Raw genomic sequence first — 15,737 nt, forward strand, 5'->3', positions numbered from 1 at the left:
AAAACTATTTTACACGCAAAATGGTCTGTAATTATGTGAAAGCAAAACATCATTCACTTCTTTAATACATTCTGTTTGATCTTAATTCAGTTTAATTTTGGTTCATAATTAAAATGCACAAAGAAATATTTTAATGAGTTCTAGGTATTTACTGTGACTGTGCCAGCCTGCACTAGGGGGAATTATCCACTGAGGCAGAACTGTGTGCATGTAAAAAAGTTACTTGGCCATAATGCCAGGCACTAGTAAGTTACTTTGTTAAAAATTGCCTGTAACCTGCTACGTTCTACAAAATTGGCAGCATAGCAAGCCTTAGGCAGTTCCTCCAGTTGCAGGAGCCATTGGTAATAATTCAACAATAGACTAATAATAATGGCCTGTGCTATTGCACCTTGGCCAGCTTTGTTTACTATCATACTGTTATTCACTGGTTTGCACTGACTCAGGCTTTTCATGATCATTGTGAATTGGTTCATTAGCAGTTATTTTATTATTTTTTTCACTTGTTTGTAACTACCTAGTGTGAACTGGACATGATTTTGAGTGCAGCCGATCTGCATCGCTCAAATTCCTAGTCAGCATTTGTCATGAACTCAGTGTTGTCAAATGTAGCTTCAATTACACACAGCAGTTGCAACTTATCTTGCAAGTTCAATGATTGTATCTGCATAATGCAATATTGACGTACTTGGTTGACTAAAGATACCAATCCTAAGTCACACAGAGAATGTATGGGCTGAGGTAAAAAACCTCAATAGACATGAAAAGTTATATGATTGCACACCAACTGCAGGTGACCTCTGTGCTTGAAAAATGGTAGCCAATACTAGGGTCTATTGCATTAACCCGACTGCATCAACAGTGGCTTGGTAACTTGCACTATTGTGGTGTGGGCTTCGGATCGGTGTTCGAGAGGTTCAAATCCCAAGCCAGCCATACACATTATGTTTTCTATAATTTCCTTAAATCTCTATAATGTAAATGCTGGGATGATTTCTCTGAAAAGTACATGACTGATTGCCTCCTCATTTTTCTCAGTCTGAGCTTATGCTCCGCCTAAAATAAAATATCATTAACAATGCATTAAATCCTAATTGTCATTCCTCTTTTTTAAAATATTAATCCACAGCTCTATAAGTATGTATGCCACTGGTTTGGTCTTTAGTTAAAAAACTGATTTGATGCAGCTCTGCATGCTTGTCTGTCCTGTGCAAGTCTCTTCATTTACAGCAGTATGCTTACTGTAGTCAAACTTCGTTCTTCCTCTGCAGTTTTCACTTTTCACACATCTTTCTATTACCATATTAACTATTCCTTAATGCTTCAGGATGTTTCCTATCAATCTATCCTTTATTTTAGTCAAATTGTACCATAGAGCTCTTTTCTCTGCAGTTCTGTAGTACATCTTCATCATTTACTTGATATACCCATCTTATCTTCAGCATTCTTCTGGAGCTCCACAGGTCAAAAGCTTGTATTGTCCTCTTGTGTGTACTGTTTATCATCCAGATTTCAGTCACATATGTTTAAGGCTACATTCCAGACAAACACTTTCAGAAAGAACAAATTCATATTTGATATTAACAGTTTTCTCTACTTTTCTTGCTACTATCAGTCTACTGCATATTATATTCCGTTCACTTTGGCCATCATAGGAAAATTTATTTACTACTTTTAGGGTCTAATTTCCATATCCATTTCCCTCAGCATCACCTCATTTGATTAGACTGCAATCTGTTTCTTGTTGTAATTTTTGATATTTATCTCATGTTCTCTTTGCTCTACACTACCCATTCCATTCAACTGATCTAAGTCATTTGCCATTTCTGTTAAAATAACAATGTCATAGTCAAATCTGGCCCTTTTATTTCTTCTCCCTAAACTTCAGTTCCTTTTTCAAATTTTGCCACAGTTTCATGTACTACTATTCTTGCTCCCTGACAGATTGAATAACATGGAGTACCTGCTTTTCCAGTTACTTCTCCCTTTGAAGTCAACTCTTAGAACTGCAGTCTGCTTCCCATACAAGTTGTAGATAGCCTTTTGACTCTGTATTTTATCCATGATAACATAGGGATTTCAAATAGCATATTCCAGTAAACATTGTCAAACAAGGACTAATAGTACCTTCAAAACCAAAATGTGCTGCTCTAGGATAATTTGCAATGGTGTTGTTACAGAATATTGTAAGGTCATGTGTGAAGAAGAAGTAATTTTATTTTTCCCAGCAGTCAGTCATGCACCAGCCATGACAGTCATGATCTTGGTTCTCTTTCTACTGCATAAGGTACATATGAACTTACGAATGTGGATTCAGGGTGTAGCATGTGACAAATAGCATTTCATACAATAATATAGTATTTCTTCATATAAAATTTTTATTAGACACATTTGCTAGTCAATATGTATGGGAATTGGACAAGAATATGGAAACACTGTGAGAAACGTGTGCTTGGACATAAATACATGTGCTAGCCACGTCTGCAGGTCGCACTGTTGTATCTGACCACAACCAGCACCTGTTACATGTTGTCCATGCATTGCAACTGTCAGTCATGTTCTGTATAATTTTGAGTACATTGTGTTGAAGGTGAGTGAATTCGAATATGGGCAAATTGTTGATGCTTGTATGGTGAGTGCTTCTGTAACTGAGGTAGTGAAGTGTTTAGTGTTTCAAGAGACATCATATCTGAGATTTATACCACATAAAGGGAAAGCAGGAAACATTATCTCCTGTCACAATGCTGACAAAAGTTTGTGTTGAGTGATTGTGACAGACAGACATTGAAGAGGATTGTGATGAAAAAACCAAGGAGCTCTGTATGCAGGGAATTGCAGGACAAGCTGGAATTACAAAACCACTCATCATTGATATTATTGAGCCTTTGTGGTATACTTTGGAGAGAAAGATGCACAATTTATTGCCACCTTCATTGTTTTTGCCTGATCTTTACACTATTGTGTAGGAGGAATGGTATAAGATTCTCTTGGTAACCACACAGAACCAGTATTTATCCATCCCAAGACAGCTAGAAGCTGTTTTGAGTGCCAGTGAGTTTTCTATGGCTTATTATATGCATCAGTGTGTTGTATTTTTGGTCATTTTATATTTTTATCCACCCACTATACCTTCAGGAGGTGAAAGACAAGGGGGAGACCTCCTCTTTCATCTTTTACTCCCCACATTCTCACGGCAGGGAGATCATTGTCATCCTGGAGTCTGAGTCCCGTGCCCTTCCTTTTTAACTTCTCACCCTATGTGTCTCGCCTCCCCAACAAAGAGTTCCAAATGCTAAACTAGTGTGTGTACTTTTGTAGTGTCTTTTGGTACTACTGAATATTTTACCTCCTGAAAGCATGTGATGGCTGTCAATTCTGTCTCATAAAAATATTTAAGTTAGTGTCACTTTACCACTGAGCCGGATTACAAATCCAAAAGTCTTGGGTTTGATCTCCGGTCAATCCTAGGATTTTTATCTGTCACTTATCACTCCTTTCATCTGTGGCAGTGTTTGTTGTGAAAATGCTGAGTTGCTTGATAGTTTGGAATTCCTGTTAAACTGCCTGGATTCAGAGGCAAGAGGAAGGCAACAGCATACCGTCTTCAATGGAAACCATGCCTAGTAAAGCACTGTGGTGTTCAAAACAATGTCAGAGGTGACACCATTAGCAGTGGGGTACACTCTACGTTTGTGGAAGGATAGGCAAGGAAATTGGTAGTCCTTTTTAAAGGAATCATCCTGGCCTCTTTCTTAAGCAATTAACTGAAATTACAGAAAATGGAAACCTTTAATCAAAAAATCTGGAAGAGGGACTTGAAAACTGGTTCTCCCTAATGTAAATCTAGTGTCTTACCATTGCAACACCTTTGCTTCAGGTTGAGTGTATTTGTCTATTATTGAGATGGCAAGTGAGAGAGATGTGAAATTCTGTAGCACATGGTCTATATTTAATAATGATCCAAGTCTTGTAAATTTTTGTTGGGACTGTACTCATTGGCAGAAAGTCAAACATTCCCATCAGGAATACAATACTAGAAGAAAAAATGATATGCGCTTGCCTCTATTAAATCTAAGTTTGGCACAGGCACAGAAAAAGAGAGAAATACACAACTAGAAAACTCTTCAATAATGTGCCCATGGAAATAAAAAGTCTGACAGAGAGCAGAAGTGTTTTAAAATGTAGGTTAAGTGTTTCGCCCTTACAACTCCTGTACCACACAGAAATCCTTGAAGAGAAATATGTAGTAAGTTACAAACCTGAAAATGTCCAGGATGTAACCATATAAATATTTTTTACTGTCCCTGCAGTCTTAAGTTCTACTGACATGTCCCACACCATTATGATTATTGTGGATATGATTTATGAAACTAACTCACCAACAGATTTCTTATGTTGTCATTTACTGAAAAACAAAACATTATGTGTAAGCTGTCTGAAGAGTGGCAGTGTCACTTTTTTGTTGATATTATTGTGTGTGTCATATGAAATAGCTTGTCCAATGATATACAGGGTGATTCAAAAAGAATACCACAACTTTAAAAATGTGTATTTAATGAAAGAAACATAATATAACCTTCTGTTATACATCATTACAAAGAGTATTTAAAAAGGTTTTTTTTCACTCAAAAACAAGTTCAGAGATGTTCAATATGGCCCCCTCCAGACACTCGAGCAATATCAACCCGATACTCCAACTCGTTCCACATTCTCTGTAGCATATCAGGCGTAACAGTGGATAGCTGCTGTTATTTCTCGTTTCAAATCATCAATGGTGGCTGGGAGAGGTGGCCGAAACACCATATCCTTATCATACCCCCATAAGAAAAAATCGCAGGGGGTAAGATCAGGGCTTCTTGGAGGCCAGTGATGAAGTGCTCTGTCACGGGCTGCCTGGCGGCCGATCCATCGCCTCGGGATAAGGTTTCATAACTAACCTTTTTCGTAGGACTCTCCATACAGTTGACTGTGGAATTTGCAGCTCTCTGCTAGCTCTGCGAGTCGATTTTCCTGGGCTGCGAACAAATGCTTGCTGGATGCGTGCTACATTTTCATCACTCGTTCTCGGCCGTCCACAACTTTTCCCTTTGCACAAACACCCATTCTCTGTAAACTGTTTATACCAACATTTAATACACCACCTATCAGGAGGTTTAACACCATACTTCGTTCGAAATGTACGCTGAACAACTGTCGTCGATTCACTTCTGCCGTACTCAATAGCACAAAAAGCTTTCTGTTGAGCGGTCGCCATCTTAGCACCTACTGACGCTGACGCCTAGTCAACAGCGCCTCAAGCAAACAAATGTACAACTAAATGAAACTTTATAGCTCCCTTAATTCGCCGACAGATAGTGCTTAGCTCTGCCTTTTGTCGTTGCAGAGTTTTAAATTCATAAAGTTGTGGTATTCTTTTTGAATCACCCTGTATTTATCTTAAACTTAAAGTAGTATAAAGTTTTTAGTCAATCAAGAAATCCATTTACATGCAGACAATTGTAATTGGTCAGTTTTATTCAGTAGCTGTATGAGTGTAAGTGTCATACATTTGTTTACCTGTTGCAGAACATTGCAGTAACAAATTACTGTGACATGAATAACTAATTGTTTGTTTACTTTCAATTTTTAGCTGTAACTGTACCTGTAGAGTCAAGTGAACAGCAGCAGAAGCAAACCGGTCATCATACAATGGAGTTTTTTGAGATGTGTGCAGCCTTGATCACTCAGCTTGCTCGCTGACATCTGTCGTAATAGTCACTGATCCATACAGTGGCTATATATTCAGTTGCAGAAGATATGATACTAAAGTGGTTAGTAGATTTAGTATTACTTGAATCTTCTAAAGAGTTTGTGAGTCATTTCATCAGTTGTTGTGGGATGTGATATTGTTGTTGTTACTAAAAAAATTATGTTTGTAGGAGTGTACATACAACATGAACAAAAATACTGATCTGTGTACATCCTAAAATGCATTTTTTGAGCAGGTGTTCTTGTAGATGACAATATATCCTGGCACAATCACTTGTAGGGTAGCAAAAAGTGCGATTCATCAAATGAGGCAATTCATTTCCACTGTTTTATGGTTCCAGATTCCCATGCTCTAAAATCACATCTGATGATTCCTTTACATCTAGGAAAGAACGTGTATTGAATGTTTGGTGCAGAGCTCCATTTGTAACATTGTGCTGAGAACTATATCTGCCTTTACTTTTACACGGGTAGCAGGGGTTATGTGGTGTGGACTGGGCGGTTTTTTAGGTTAGATAGCCTTGGGCAAGTACAGAAAGGGCAACTGCCTCAGAGCGTGTGGGGCCAAGTCAGGACATGCGGGGACCAAGCAGCAGTCGGTATTGTAATTGTAAACTATCGAAGCTGCATTGGTAAAGTACCGGAACTTCAAGCGCAGATAGAAAGCACTGAAGCTGAAATCATTATAGGTGTGGAAAGCTGGCTGAAGCCAGAGACAAATTCTGCCGAAATTTTTACAAAGGCACAGACGGTGTTTAGAAAGGATAGATTGCATGTAACCGGTGGTGGCATGATTGTCACTGTTAGTAGTAGTTTATCCTGTAGTGAAATAGAAGTGGATAGTTACTGTGAATTATTATGGGTGGAGGTTATACTCAGCAACCGAGCTAGGTTAATAATTGGCTCCTTTTACTGACCTCCCGACTCAGCAGCATTAGTGGCAGAACAACTGAGAGAAAATCTGGAATACCTTTCACTTAAATTTTCTCAGCATGTTATAGTCTTAGGTGGAGATTTCAATTTACCAGATATAGACTGGGACACTCAGATGTTTAGGACGGGTGGTAGGGACAGAGCATTGAGTGACATTATACTGAGTGCACTATCCGAAAATTACCTCGACCAATTAAACAGAGAACCGACTCGTGGAGATAACATCTTGGACCTACTGATAACAAACAGACCCGAACTTTTTGACTCCATAAGCGCAGAACAGGAAATCAGTGATCATAAGGCCGTTGCAGCATCCCTGAATATGGAAGTTCATAGGAATATAAAAAAAGGGAGAAAGGTTTATCTGTTTAGCAAGAGTAATAGGAGGCGGATTTCAGACTACCCAACAGATCAAAACGAAAATTTCTGTTCTGACACTGACAATGTTGAGTGTTTATGGAAAAAGTTCAAGGCAATTGTGAAATGCGTTTTAGACAGGTACGTTTTCCAAAGCTGTTTCACAGAAGAAGACCGCACTGCAGTTCCTTCTCTAAATCCTCGTATGAATGAAAAAATGGCTGACATTGAAATAAGTGTCCAAGGAATAGAAAAGCAACTGAAATCACTCAACAGAGGAAAGTCCACTGGACCTGACAGGATACCAATTTGATTCTACACAGGGTACACGAAATAACTTGCCCCTTTCTAACAGCCATGTACTGCAAGTCTCTAGACGAATGGAAGGTTCCAAATGATTGGAAAATAGCACAGGTAGTTCCAGTTTTTGAAAAGGGTTGTCGAGCAGATGCGCAAAACTATAGGCCTATATCTCTGACATCGATCTATTGTCGAATTTTAGGATATGTTTTTTGCTCACGTATCATGTCATTTCTGGAAACCCAGAATCTACTCTGTAGGAATCAACATGGATTCCGGAAACAGCGATCGTGTGAGACCCAACTCGCTTTATTTGTTCATGATACCCAGAAAATATTAGATACAGGCTCCCAGGTAGATGCCATTTTCCTCGACTTCCGGAAGGCATTTGATACAGTTCCTTACTGTCAACTGATAAACAAAGTAAGAGCCTACGGAATATCAGACCAGCTGTGTGGCTGGATTGAAGAGTTTTTAGCAAACAGAACACAGCATGTTCTCAATGGAGAGACGTCTACAGACGTTAAAGTAACCTCTGGCGTGCCACAGGGGAGTGTTATGGGACCATTGCTTTTCACAATCTATATAAATGACCTAGTAGATAGTGTCGGAAGTTCCATGCGGCTTTTCACGGATGATGCTATAGTATACATAGAAGTTGCAGCATTAGAAAATTGCAGCAAAATGCAGGAAGATCTGCAGCGAATAGGCACTTGGTGCAGGGAGTGGCAACTGACCCTTAACATATACAAATGTAATGTATTGCGAATACATAGAAAGAAGGATCCTTTATTGTATGATTATATGATAGCGGAACAAACACTGGTAGCAGTTACTTCTGTAAAATATCTGGGAGTATGTGTACGGAATGATTTAAAGTGGAACGATCTTATGAAATTAATTGTTGGTAAGGTGGGTGCCAGGTTGAGATTCATTGGGAGAGTCCTTAGAAAATGTAGTCCAGCAACGAAGGAGGTGGCTTACAAAACACTCGCTTGACCTATACTTGAGTATTGCTCATCAATGTGGGTTCCGTACCAGGTCAGGTTGACAGAGGAGATAGAGAAGATCCAAAGAAGAGCAGCGCGTTTCGTCACAGGGTCATTTGGTAAGCGTGATAGCATTACGGAGATGTTTAGCAAACTCAAGTGGCAGACTCTGCAAGAGAGGTGCTATGCATTGTGGTGTAGCTTGCTGTCCAGGTTTCGAGAGGGTGCGTTTCTGGATGAGGTATCAAATATATTTCTTCCTCCTACTTATACCTCCCGAGGAGATCATGAATGTAGAATTAAAGAGATTTGAGCGCGCACGGAGGCTTTCCAGCAGTCGTTCTTCTTGCGAACCATACGCAACTGGAACAGGAAATGGAGGTAATGACAGTGGCACATAAAGTGCCCTCCGGCACACACTGTTGGGTGGCTTGTGGAGTATAAATGTAAATGTAGATGTAGATGTAGATGTACATTAGTGCACTGTAGATGGCCACCCATCCTGCTTTTCACCCTGGGCATATACTTGGATGGCACATCAATGTTGTTGATGCATCGTAGCAGTTTACCATCATTTTTCCACTGATGTGGATGACCGAAGAAAATGAATATATTATGAGGTATGCCTGTTCGCAACTCAATATCAATTGCTGGACCATTACAAGGAGCCATTTGATCAAACCCTTCCCAGCTTTGTATATTCTCTGCACACTAAGCTTACTGAATAATTTTTCCATATTCCCTTCACACTGTGTCACATAGACTGCCACCTTGATATAGTTTTTTTTGCATTGCTAGCCACCAACATGGTGGTTAGACTTCCTGATAATAGCCTCAGATTTTTGTCTAGTGGAAGGGATAAAGTGACTGGAGAAATTAACATGCAAGCCACTATAGTGAAGACAAATCAAAAGCTTTTCATCAGGCTGGGAGCTATGTGATATTTTTACTGTGTCACATAACATCCTCAAGTCCCAAACATGTTTGTTCCCAAGATGTTAGAATGGTCATTTTGTTCTGACTTAAATAATATCACATTTTTTTCTTCTTTTCTCTTTCTTTATGAAAACTCTGTACCTTACATTCCAGTGTCTATGTAAGGACTCATCAAACATCACACTCTGATATGTGCTCAGACACTTAATTCAGCAGATTCCGTTTATATAACCTGCTGAAGATATCACTTTCCCACCCAACCCTGTCTCTCTTCTGTATTTAATATCAGTGTCGGCATGACAACAGTGTGGAATCATCACTGTCAGCATGGCTGTTAACTGTGCTAACCAATAGTGGCTCGATTGCAAGCCAAGGATATAAACCCCAGAAGAGCAAACAGATCTTGACATGTGAGTTAATATGTGGGGCGCTAAATACTTGGGTCAGTGCCTCTGTCCATGCCATGCTTTATGTGTGCACTCCGTGGCAGCTTTCTGTGGTATTCCGCTGTAGTCCGATGCCAGTTCTCTGCATCCATCCCTATGTCTTCAGGTGTGGATACTAAATCCTCTCCTCCTGAAAAGACCATGTAGGGCCAAAAATGGCCCAGCTTGTGCGGTGACCTCTGTTGCAAAACTGGAGAGGGCTTGAGTTTCTCACGCAGTGGAGTGACCAATGAAGGAAGGCAACACTGATGCAGCTTGCTCTGCCAGAGAGGCAGCAGCTTGCAGAGGCTGGGGTATCACTTGGTCCAATGTCATGGGTGGGAACAAGGACTCTGCCACAGGTTAACAGCGAAAGGGGGCACCCATTCTAACTCGATGGGCTCTGCAGTGGGAGACTAAGGAACTAGCCCTGCTACTGCTCTATTCAGCAGTCGAAGGCAGGACAGTGGACGGTGCAGAATAATGCCTTGACTGACCCCATTGTCTGGCTGGCTTGGAGACGGTGGTGTCAAAGGTCCAACAGGTCATAGCTGCAACTGATTATGATTAGAATGATGGAATGGTTGCTCCCAACCAACATCCATCACAAACAATTACCAGCCTTTGTGGCTCACCATTACACTCGGCAGCCAGCCCTATTGCCAGTCGAAAGAATGGGGCCCAAACGGCAACCCCTTGAGAAAAACACAGTGGGGAGTAATGGTCTGAGGCATGCGAATTGGGGTGCAACAAATCCAAAAGATCGAGTGGTCTGTGCTGATGCAAGTGTTTCAGCAGACAACTGTTAACCAACATCTCCGGGTACATAGCCAGGAAACTTGATAGGGTATCATTGCAGGACGAGACAGACACATATTTCTTCATTTGGGTCTTGAACGTATGCATGAAGTGCTCCACGTCCAAGTTAGATGCTGGATGAGAGGCAGGAGTTAGATGCTGGAATCTACATCCACATTTGTACTCTGCAAACCACTGTGAAGCGCATGGCAGAATGTACATTCCATTATACTAGTTATTAGAGTTTCTTGCCGTTCCACTCATATATTGAGTGTGGGAAGAATGATTGTTTAATCATCATTTAAAGCTGTCTCTTGAAACTTTATAAGTAGGATTTCTTCACGAGTCTGCCAGTTCAGTTTCTTCAGCTTCTCTGTGAAACATTTCCTCAGGTCAAACAAATCTGTAAGCATTCGTGCTGCCCTTCTCTGTATACATTCAACATCCCCTGCTAATCTTATTTGGTATGGGACCCACACACTTGAGCTGTATTCCAGAATGAGTCACATGAGTGAGTTGTAAGCAGTCTCCTTTGTACTCTGATTGGATTTTCCCAGTATTCTACCAGTAAACCGAAGTCTACAATCTGCTGTATCCACGACTGAGTATGTGTGGCCATTTCATATCCCTACAAAGAGTTACACCCAGGTACCTGTAGGAGTTGGCCAATTCCAGCTGTGACTCATGTATGTTGTAGTCATAGGCTACTATGTTTCTTTGTTTTGTGAAGAGCACAGTTTTATATTTCTGAACTTTTAAAGCGAGTTGCCAATATTTACACCACATAGAAATCTTTTCCAGATCTAAATGAATATTTATGAAGCTTCGTTCAGACAGTACTTCACTATAGATAACTGCATTACCTGCAGAAGGTCTGAGGTTACTATTAATATTGTCTGCAAGGTCATTAACATACAACAAGAACAACAAGGGTCCCAACACACTTTCCTGGGGCACATCCATAGTTACTTCTATTGGATCTCACCCACTCATCACTTATAGGGTGCCTAAGGGATGCAGCGTCCTCAGAATGATATACAACAGTTCAAGCAAATAACATTAGTAGTTTTATTCCTAGAAAGCAGATTGACAATTCTTAACTTTTTATTTACAGCAAATGCCGCAAGTGAGGGATGACATGCAAACAGTAGCATGATCTACCCTATAGACAAAGTCCAAGTAATCACTTGCTATGGATCACTAATAACAGTTCTGTGAGTGCCGATCTACAACCATCCACTGATGTCCGTATACTGAGCCGATCCGAGTGGCCAAGACTAGTAGGAGTGGTGCTTATATTCATTTCTTGCAGATGACATTCCTAGCTCAGTGCGGTCCTTGTCAGCGGGCTATTGGCTGATATTTCCTCACCTCCTTTTCTGGTCTTGCATTCTTCATCTTGGTTCCAACACTTGTGGTTATGCCAGAACATTCCTCCCCGCCAAAGTGATGGACAGTCGTTGTGTAGGGAATTCGACCATGACAGGGGATGCAGGAGTGTGGGCGCAATGCTGGGCTGGAAGCTGTGGCCATAGGGGACCTCAAGCTTCAGGCCGTAGCTGGCCATCCGGCCTGTGCTCTGGCGGAAACGTCCCCCAGAAAATGACCAGAAGGGCACATGTCCACCTCCTGCTGCCATGAACCAGATGAAGAAGGTGGCAACTGTTGCATTGTGGGTGGGTCCAGCTCCATCAGTAGGATGAGAGGAGGCGGAGGAGGCAAAGGCTCTGTCTCCATGGGGCCGTCCCACGGTGTTGTGATGACACCCTCTGGCAGCTCCTGTGGCCGCGCTGCCCTCTGGACTCATTAATATGGGGGAAGAAAGACTGAAACATCATCATGGACATGACAGATAGAAGTTGATTTTGGCAGTGGCACTGCAAACCATCTGGACCTGAAAGAAGATACATGCAAGCGCCAAGTCAACGGACGATCTCACCTAGTGCCCACCGTCTGCTGTGCCCACCGTCTGCTGCTGCTAAAAACCTTGTGAAAGACAATATGATGCGGTGCGAAGCGATACTTGCGGCCTTCCTTCTGTGCCGGATGCTCAGGAGGGTGGAGCAGATGGAACAGTGTCCGATGGTGGCGGCCGTGAAGCAATTCTGCCAGTGAAGGTCCATCTCATGGGTGCGAACGATATGAGGTGAGAAACAGTTGCAGTGCTTGATCCCTGGTGTGTGGGGAGCAAAGTTTGGCCATCTACTGCTTGAATGTTCTGATAAAACATTCCGCTTCGCCGTTTGACTATGGCTGAAACAGTGCACTAGTTAGGTGCTAAATGCCATTGCGTTCACAGAATGTTTCAGATTCATTTGACGTGAACTGAAGTCCATTGTCTGACACTATTACTTCAGGTAAACCTTCTAGGCAAAAAATCGATGACAACACCTGAATTGTGCTATGTGACATTGTCGAATTCATGGGCACAGGAAAAGGAAACTTGCTATATGAGTCAACCACAGTCAAACAACGAGTGTTCGAAAGAGGTCCCGCAAAGTCTATGTGCACACGTTGCCATGGTGATTGTGACTTGGGCCAAGCAGAGAACTTTTGTGGTGAAGCGGACTGATTTTCCGCACATGCATGACACTGTGATGTCATCTGTTGTATTTGGGCGTCCATACCCTGCCAACTACAGTGTCGATGCGCTAACTGTTTCGTACGAACAATCCTCGAGTGTTCTAGGTGAAGTAACTTCAACACTTCTTTTTCCAAAGCTTTAGGGATCAACACGTGTGACTGTCCACTGTCATTCTGAAAAAGAATCACGCCTTTCTGTACAGTGAGGCTATGCTGATGTGCAAAGTATCGGCTTACTACAGAGTTCTTTATGCTATGCAAGGAACAAGGCTAAGATGTGCAAATGTAGTTGAGCAAAATGTTCAGATCAGGATCAGCTTCCATAGCCTGTGCAATTTTCCTATAGTTCAGTGGAAAAGTCTGAAGCAATTCAGAATCCTGAGCATCGATGTGACAAGATGCAGCAGAAGCATCAAAGCAGCAGAAGTATCAGGGCTAACCAGAAGACGTAAAAGTGTGTCCGCATTATCATGTTGAGCTGTCAGACGATACACAATCTTGTACTGGTATTGCGACAACAACAAAGCCCATCATTGCAATTTTTGGGTAGTTCGTACCAGAACTGGTTTCGTATGATGAAACAATGACTGCAAAGGCTTGTGATATGTTCCTAAGTAGAATTTTATGCCATACAAATAGTGGTGAAACTTGGTGATACCATATACAGTAGCCAAAGCCTCTTTTTCAATTTGCGAATAGTTACACTGAACTTTGGACAACACTTTTGATGGGAAAGCAATAGGTCTGTCTTTATCACCAATTCTGTGCAAAAGCACTGCACCGATTCCGTAAGAGGAAACAGCTGGTTTGTCACGATCAGATTGAACTAAGAATCGATCATGGAGCAGTGCATCTTTAAGTTTTTGAAAAGCTACTTGGCACTCATCTGTCCAATAAAGGGGATGATCTTGCGATGCAAGCAATGCAGTGGAGCTGCAATTTGTGCAGCATTTGCTATGAACTGAATATAATAGTTGATTTTCCCCTAAAACTGACTGCAATTCTGCGATATTCTGAGAATCTGGCAAGTCTCATATGGCTAACAAATGCGACTGAGGATGATGTACACCTTGACTGTTTACGACATGACCAAGATAGTGTAATTCAGGTTTTAAAAAAATCATACTTATCCAGTCTACACTTAAGCCCTGCATCAGATAACACGTGAAACAATGTGCAGTATGTTCTTCAGGTGTACGACCTGCTACGACAGTATCGTCCAAATACAGTAGTTTGAACAGTTTGGCACTCATTGAGTCAGTTGTTCCAAATACCACTGGAAAATGGTGGGTGCGGAAGCACTGCCAAAAGGCAAACACAAATATTTAAACAAGCCCAAATGAGTGTTTACTACACACACTTTTTGAGATTCTTCATCGAGCGGTATTTGAAGATATGCATTGTGCAAATCAATTTTTGAAAAGTAGCATCCAGCGCCTCATTTGTCGATGAGATCTGAGCATGGCAATGGATAAATATCAGTGACAGATTGTAGGCTGACTGTAGACTTAAAGTCAACACAGAGGCGAATGCAACCTGAAGGTTTAGGGAGCAAAACCAGTGGACTTGCCCATTGACTAGCTGATATGGGTGCAATAACTCCGTTATCTAGCAATTCTTTAAGTTCAGCAGCGACTTTGTTATGTAATGCAATGGAAACAGTTCTGGCTCAGCAAAATTTCGGCTGAGCATTGTCTTCCAGCGTAATATGCACAAAAAAAAAAAAAAAGGTTGGCCTTTCCTAAACCTTCAAAAAAAGAGTTCCGGGAATTCTTTTAGCAAGATAGCTACACTGTCTTTTGCATTGATGGCAGACACTGACAACACATTGTCCTGAATGTTAAAGCCAAACAAATCAAAAGAATCAAGACCAAATATGTTTGGACACTCGCGTGATTGTAGTACTGTAAAAGTCACTGTTCGCGTATGTGAGCGACACATTGCAGGCAAAGTACATGTTTTGAGAATGAGAATGTCTTGTCCATTGTATGCCATCAGTTGCGTGCTAGTTTTAGATAGGCATGGGGATCCTAACAGGTCATAAGTGTGACAACTTAGCAGTGTGAAGGAGGCACCCATGTCCAACTGAAATTTCACACATTTTCCACAAATAATTAAGTGAACAAAAAGTTTGTTTGACTGACGTATCACTGACAAAACTGCACACTCGCTAGTTGCAGACTTGGAATATACTGTATTAATGACCTGGGCTCTGTGACTAGATTTTTGTGAGTGGGCCGAATTCTTAAGTTTGTTCCATTTCAAACATACAGATTGCACATGTCCTTTCCTACCAGCAAATGTCCTTTCCTACCACAAGCGTAACACTGAGCCTGTCAGGAGGGACGGTCTTGGCGTTTCTGCCATGTATAACACTGAGGGCAAGACTTTATTATGTTAGCCTGTGGAGCCGCCTGTTTAGCGAACTGCTTATGCGGTGTGGACAGGTGTTGTTTACTCGGCGTGGTGAGCACAAGCCACCGGTGCAGAATGGGGTGATCACAGCTAAGGGACTCAACTTGTGAAGTAGCTGGCTGTTCAAATGTATGAGCCAACATGGCACCGGAATTGTACTGATCTAGTATTTGCACTATCTGCTGAAATGATGGATCGGACTGTTTCAAAATCTGTTCTCTGATTTTGACACCAGGTACATTGTAGACGATCG

General features: G+C 41.4%; 1 protein-coding gene across 2 annotated transcripts in view; it reads left to right on the plus strand.

Annotated features, from left to right (window-relative positions):
* LOC124556729 (5'-AMP-activated protein kinase catalytic subunit alpha-2) overlaps nucleotides 1-15,737 on the plus strand; it is a 156,317-nt gene that overhangs the window by 126,690 nt on the left and 13,890 nt on the right. For both annotated transcript variants that reach the window (XM_047130727.1, XM_047130728.1), the window contains one exon: nucleotides 5,630-5,810. In XM_047130727.1, coding sequence (XP_046986683.1) covers nucleotides 5,630-5,739 — 110 coding nt within the window. In that variant the 3' untranslated portion in view covers nucleotides 5,740-5,810. The remainder of the gene's footprint in view (nucleotides 1-5,629; nucleotides 5,811-15,737) is intronic.

This window comes from Schistocerca americana, chromosome X (genome assembly GCF_021461395.2).
Source record: "Schistocerca americana isolate TAMUIC-IGC-003095 chromosome X, iqSchAmer2.1, whole genome shotgun sequence".
NCBI classification, from domain to species: domain Eukaryota; kingdom Metazoa; phylum Arthropoda; class Insecta; order Orthoptera; family Acrididae; genus Schistocerca; species Schistocerca americana.